The 6,308-nt window shown below is 39.1% G+C and overlaps 1 protein-coding gene across 1 annotated transcript; it reads right to left on the reverse strand.

Annotated features, from left to right (window-relative positions):
• Positions 1–394: 394 nt before the first annotated feature.
• Positions 395–2,224, reverse strand: LOC138671756 (zinc finger MYM-type protein 1-like). The gene is made up of 2 exons (XM_069759908.1): positions 1,662–2,224; positions 395–1,562 (listed from the first exon to the last, which is right to left on the reverse strand). The coding sequence occupies exons 1-2, from the start codon at positions 2,222–2,224 to the stop codon at positions 395–397; spliced, it is 1,731 nt and encodes a 576-aa protein (XP_069616009.1).
• Between the last annotated feature and the right edge of the window lie 4,084 nt (positions 2,225–6,308).

Genomic DNA, 6,308 nt, shown 5'->3' on the forward strand with positions numbered 1-6,308 from the left:
TTGTCTGTACAAGCCCCCTCAATAATTTGTAAAGCGCTGCGGAATATGTTGGCGCTATGTAAATAAAATTATTATTATTATTTACTGTTGAATTGGTTTGTCTGTTCTTGCATTGAATGAATGAGTGAGTGAGTAAATGCAGGGCCGGCCCGAGAGATTACGGCGCCCTAGGGGAAACTATTTTGTTGCGCCCCTACTATTCTTGGCAGTAGATGAAAACTTGGGATATAAATTTAGGAGCAAAATAAACCACAACAACATTGATTAATTAACTCTCTCCTAACTCTTTAATCTTCTGAGAAGTTGTATAGAACAAATATATACAAAGTAATCAATAATACAAAACAAAAACGACCATAAGTAATTACAATTTTTGTTTCCTTGCCTTTTTTTTTTAAAAGGATGACACTAAGTCACCGAGATTAATTTGTTTAGCAACTTCAGATTCTATCGAAATTGTTGCCAACCCATCCAACCTCTCTTGCATCATATTTGCCCTTAAATATGTTTTAATTAGCTTTAGTTTTGAGAAGCTTCTCTCTCCTGAAGCCACGGACACAGGCAGAGTCAAAAGAATTCTTAGAGACACCACCAGGTTGGGGACACTTTCTTTCAAGTCAGATTTAAGCAAAAGTTCAAGAACGTCTTTTGGTGATGAATCTTCTGGAACATGTCTTGACATTGCCTGCAGTGCACCACATAGCTCTATGGCATCGATGTCTTTTACTTCGTTGTGTGTAAGAGACTTTTCCAGAGCTTTACACTTATCCAGAACAAATTTGCTTGGTTTTCCCTCAAGTGAACGGATGTGGTACAAAAATCCAAATTTCAATTCCATTTCTTTCAGTTGAGTGAACCGCTCATCAACTGAATTTATAGCAGTATCTAAGATCGCAACATAAAAGTTAATTTTGAAACTCTGTTTCTCATCTCTTATGAGCTCATCTTTCCCTTCATAAGAGAACTGTCTGTTTTTTTTCTTTAAACGTTTTGGTGCAGAACTTGACTCAAAATTAGCTGGTATGCCAAGCTCTTCTGCGATTTCCCTCGCATCAACTAACAGCTTCTCAAACTCTTCATCACTTCTTAATGATTGCAGATATTTCTTTGTTTTGTCAAGGTGTTGAGAAGCAGCAGCTAAATCGAATTCTTGTGACTGAAGTAGCTTACTTGTCAAATTGATTTCGTACAAAATGTTGAACCATACTAGAACAGATGTAACAAAAGAAAAGGTTTCAACTTGTTTAGCAAGACCTTGAGCTTCTAGCCGGGAGACATTTCCAGATCTTCCTGTGAGACTAATATTTTCTGCTATGTCCATTAGGGCATCATGGACTTCGCTCAATTGGTAATGGAGGGGGGCCAGAGCATCAATTCTACTTTCCCACCTTGTTTCGCTTAGAGGTTTTAGAGTTAGAGATGGCAAATGATGCACGAGTACTTCCCAATGCTGAGTTGACGAAGAGAAAAATACGTAGAGATTTTGAACTAACAGTAAAAAAGTTGTCGCTCCAAAACAACATTTAGCGGCATCGTTGACGACTAAGTTTAGAGAATGGGAGCTGCAAGGCACAAAGAATGCACGTGGGTTTATGTACAAAATTCGTCTTTGTAGTCCAATGTTTTTTCCCTTCATGTTGCTCCCATTGTCGTAGCCTTACCCTCGTAAGTTGTCCACAGAGAGCGACATTTCTTCAAATTTGTTCAAGACAGCGGCTGTCAAACCACCTCCAGTTGTATCAGAAACAGGAATGAATCCCAAGAAGTGCTCTTTAATTTCAAACTTTTTGTCTTCTGATGTGGAAACAAACCGAACAATGATAGTCATTTGTTCAACATGAGACACGTCTGAAGTACAATTCAGCACTACAGAAAAGTATTTTGCAGTTTTGACATCATCAAGAATCTTTTCCTGAATACCATTACTTAGCAGTTGAATCATCTCATTCTGTATTGTTTTTCCCAAGTAATGCGCATGAATCTCTTTGTCCCGGATTTTCCGAATGTGCTCACACATGATGGGATCGAACATAGCCAAATACTCCACAAATTTCAAAAAGTTCCCATTATTAGATGCAAACAATGCATCATTTGATCCACGGAACGCTAAGTTTTGCGTACCTAGTACTCTCACTAGAGCTATCAACCTTTCTAAAATTTGATGCCAGTATTTTTCTTGCTCTTCAATTTTGCGTAAGTGTTCTTCGTCAATGGTCTTGTTCATCTTAAGTCTATTTTCGAGTTCCTTCCATTTTTGAAAGCTAATCATGTGATCTTTGCTTTTTTCGTGGCTGGCTAAAATAGCAGATATGTTTTTCCAGTCATTTACACCATCAGTACCTAAGGCTGAGCGTTTGATGATTCCTAGTTGAAGTGATGAGTCTGGAAACAACGTGCAGCAAAAACAAAAAGCTGAATTTTTCTGAATAGAATACGTTAGCCAATTGCGTTCAATACTTTCACCATTGACATGACGACGTTTTTAGTGAACACAGGAAAATTTTCTACGATTAGTGTCCAAAGGAAAATCGAAATCTTTAACTTGTGTGGGGCCGAGTTTTACTACATGTAGGCGTAAGTCATCATTGATTACGGTCCACGTAGCGGGATCGTCCAAATAGTCTTTGCGTAGTATTTCTATAGATGTAACAGCCTCCATGTCAGTACTGGGACTTTGATCAGATCTACCACCAGATATTGATGGTTGTAGTTCACTTTTTTCAGCATGAGAAACAAATTCTATTTCCACATTCGATATTTCAGAGGCAACAGAAGCCTGTTGTTCCAACGTTTGGAATTCCGCGTCTTCATTTCTATTGCTTAGATATTTTAAAAATGACCCTTTGATTTTTGAAAGTGATTTCTCCTCCTCAGCTTTTCTTTTACGGTTCTGAAACCCCGAAAGTTTTTTCTTCTTATCAGACATGACTCGTTACAACACACAGCATTTACCTAAAAGTTAACGCGCCGATTAAAATTGTTATCTGAACATTATATAATACAATTTTACTTTTAAGACAAAAACCACAAATTTCTTTAACAATTTCCAATGTTTCCAATATTTTTGAAAATCAAAACAATATACCTACCTCGCAGCGCCTAACACTTTAGAACCTAGGCCAAAAATTTACTAAAAACCTCCTATTTTCTATTTGCATTCATGAGACCTCATGGAACAATGAATCTAATGAATATACAAAATAACAGCAATGGCTCACATGATGAAGCATGCAAACAGTAGAGACATACCTCGAAAATATTATAATCACACGCACCGATATGCAAAAAACGTAGATACTATCTATCTCCCTTGCCTTAGCTGGCCTGACTGGCAGTCCAGCCAGGCAGTCTACGCCAATGAGTCAAAACAGACTCCTCCCACTAACCGCATCGACTGCTGATGACATCTATCAATATAATCGCCAACTAGTACCTAGTACCTAAAGTCCAAACTACGTATAAATAGGCCATATGGTACACCTACTGTTAGGAGTCGAGTTTCCTCTGCTGCACAGGGGGAATCTCGATCCGTGTCTGCTGCGGTCTCCCATTCTGCATCGGCTGCAGTGCAGCCTGCTCAGCGGAGATGTCGCTCCCAGCGTCTCACTGAGACTGATACTGTGCAAAGGGTTACTACTGCCTCTCCAGGCTCTGCTATTGTACCCTGCACTGATCTGCGGTGAGCAGGCTTTTCTGGGACTAAGTCCTGCTGTGCACACACTGAGCATGCCCAGGGCAAGATCTCTCAGTGGAGATCTAGGGTCACATGCTCAGGTACTGCAGCAACTCCATTGGTCCTTCTTTGAAAGGTCCTGAATGTGCTACAGCTATTTAAGACTCGCATGGCCGCACGGCCATGCGCTAGTATCTTCATATGTTATGTGCTTTGCGCCAGTGTGGTCATGTGTTCGTATGTGTTCAGGGACCCGGCTGAAATAAGCCCCTAGAATGCTGGCACCTCTGGCGAGGAGATTGTGTTATATGTGTTCAGGGACCCGGCTGAAATAAGCCCCTAGCATGCTGGCACCTCCGGCGAGGAGTTCTGTGTGCATGCATGACCACTGACTGCTCTCATTTGGGTAGTTAGCCTGTGCCTCTGTGAAAGTCTAACAGAGCACAGAGCCTTGCCTTCTCGGCTGCTCTAACAGAGCTGGTTCATACCGCCATATAGTGGCGCCGTTCACTTAGCAGCAGGTTCTTTCCTGCACGGTGGATCCCGGGTTGCGAACGCACCAATCTCACTTAATAAATATATTCGGTGCGTTCCGCCAACCCTAACACCTACCTTTTAACCCTCCGTCAGGAACAATATTTGCACTAACTCGCAATGGAACAATGTGCCTGTCAGGCGCAGGCTAGAAAAATGCCTAGAATATCTAATTTTCTCAATTTCAGTGATCTAAAAGTGATCAGAGACCTTCATAGGGATGTAATAAAAGAGACTACACATTATCAGGTGCAAAACAAACCCATTTACTCAACATAAAAGTAATCTGAAGCAAGAAAGAGAATATGCATTAGGGAACAATGTGCATGAGAAGCACACTTTCATTTGTAAGAAAATCTGCCTTAAATGAATGAATGGCTTTAAACTTATATAGTGCAAAGCTTTATGTTAAGGACCTAATACTATTTTTGACCAGCATCCAGAATGTGGTGGAATACACTTGATTTCTCAATATGCAGCCAGATCACTTTCTTTTTGTCACATTTAAACTTTTTCAGAGACCTGGTCAACCTTGTAACTGGAACTACAATTTCAAAGTTATGCCCTAGCTCTCTGTTCCACATTTCTGAAGAATATTGTACATAATAATACTTGTACAAAATCCCAAATAGTCATATATTATTGAACTATACAATACACCCCCACATATTTCAAAACCTAACTAGTAATTGCAGGCAATAGTTAAAATTACTTTAATGAATATATTTTGAGATGCGTTTAAACAGCAGTTCTCATTTTTTTTATATGGTGCAACTAAACTACTGCCTGGTTCATTCTTTATTAATTCTTTCACACCCGATCCTGTATTCACCTTCATGACCAGCCCAAATTTTACAATACTGACCAGTGTCACTTTATGTGGTAACAATTCTGGAACGCTTCAGCGGATACCACTGATTTTAAGAATGTTTATTTGTGACATATTGTACTTCAGGTTAGTGGTAACAATTCCTTGGTATGACTTGAGTTTAATTGTGAAAAAATTGGAAATTTGGCAAATAATTTGAACATTTTGAAATGAATTAACTGAAAAAGCAACAAAAAAAACAGGTGAACCTGAAGTCAGGAGATCAAACAAGAGTATACCAGCTAAGAGTCTGTCCTACTTTTAAGACCAAGAATGACTCTGAAGGCAATGAAACTAAAGACCTTGGAAATATGACTTATTATCTAGTAATCCAGGTCCAAAGAGAAGATGATGGAAGGTTTCTTCTAAACCAAAGTGCAAAAGCCAACTCAATTCTGAATCTGTTTGAAATGTCAGACGCCAAAGGTATATCAACTTCAGTGAAACCATACTAATTAAAGTATTATAGTTGGAAAGAGAAGATGATTTGCTACCTAACAATGAGAAATACAGACAGGCAGTGGGGGCACTTCCAGGGCCAGCTCCAGATTTTTGAGGGCCTCAGGCAAAAGAGTCTCAGTGGGCCCCCCTTTAACACATACCACGATTCATGATGCACTGATACAGCAGAGAAATATAGGTAGAAAACCATGCCTGATTTCACTTCTTACATGAGTGATAGCTATTGTAAATTCCTCAATACCATATAGCAGAGGGGCTTTATATAAGTCAACCCATTATATGCCAATTTTTGTGACCTACTCCTTCTTCATCAGTTACCAGTAGACATTTTATTGTTAGCTGAACTTGCTGCAAAGAAAAAACTGCATACATTGAATATGACAATTTTTTAATGGAAAACTTTTTAAAGTAAACATTAGAAAGTATTAACGTAGAACATTTGTAAAAGTGCAAAATGGGTAGCATATAGCATAGCCACGTAGTGAATGGCACAGCCACGTAGTATATAGTACAGCCACGTAGTATATAGCACAGCCATGTAATATATAGCACAGCCACATAGTATATAACACAGCTCACATAGTATATATCACATCCACATAGTATATAGCACAGCCACATAGTATATAACACAGCCCATATAGTATATAGCACAGCCACATAGTATATAACACAGCCACATAGTATATAGCACAGTCACGTAGTATATAGCACAGCCATGTAGTATATAATACAGCCATGTAGTATATAACATAGCCCACATAGTATATA

Source organism: Ranitomeya imitator, chromosome 3 (assembly GCF_032444005.1).
Source record: "Ranitomeya imitator isolate aRanImi1 chromosome 3, aRanImi1.pri, whole genome shotgun sequence".
Lineage (NCBI taxonomy): Eukaryota > Metazoa > Chordata > Amphibia > Anura > Dendrobatidae > Ranitomeya > Ranitomeya imitator.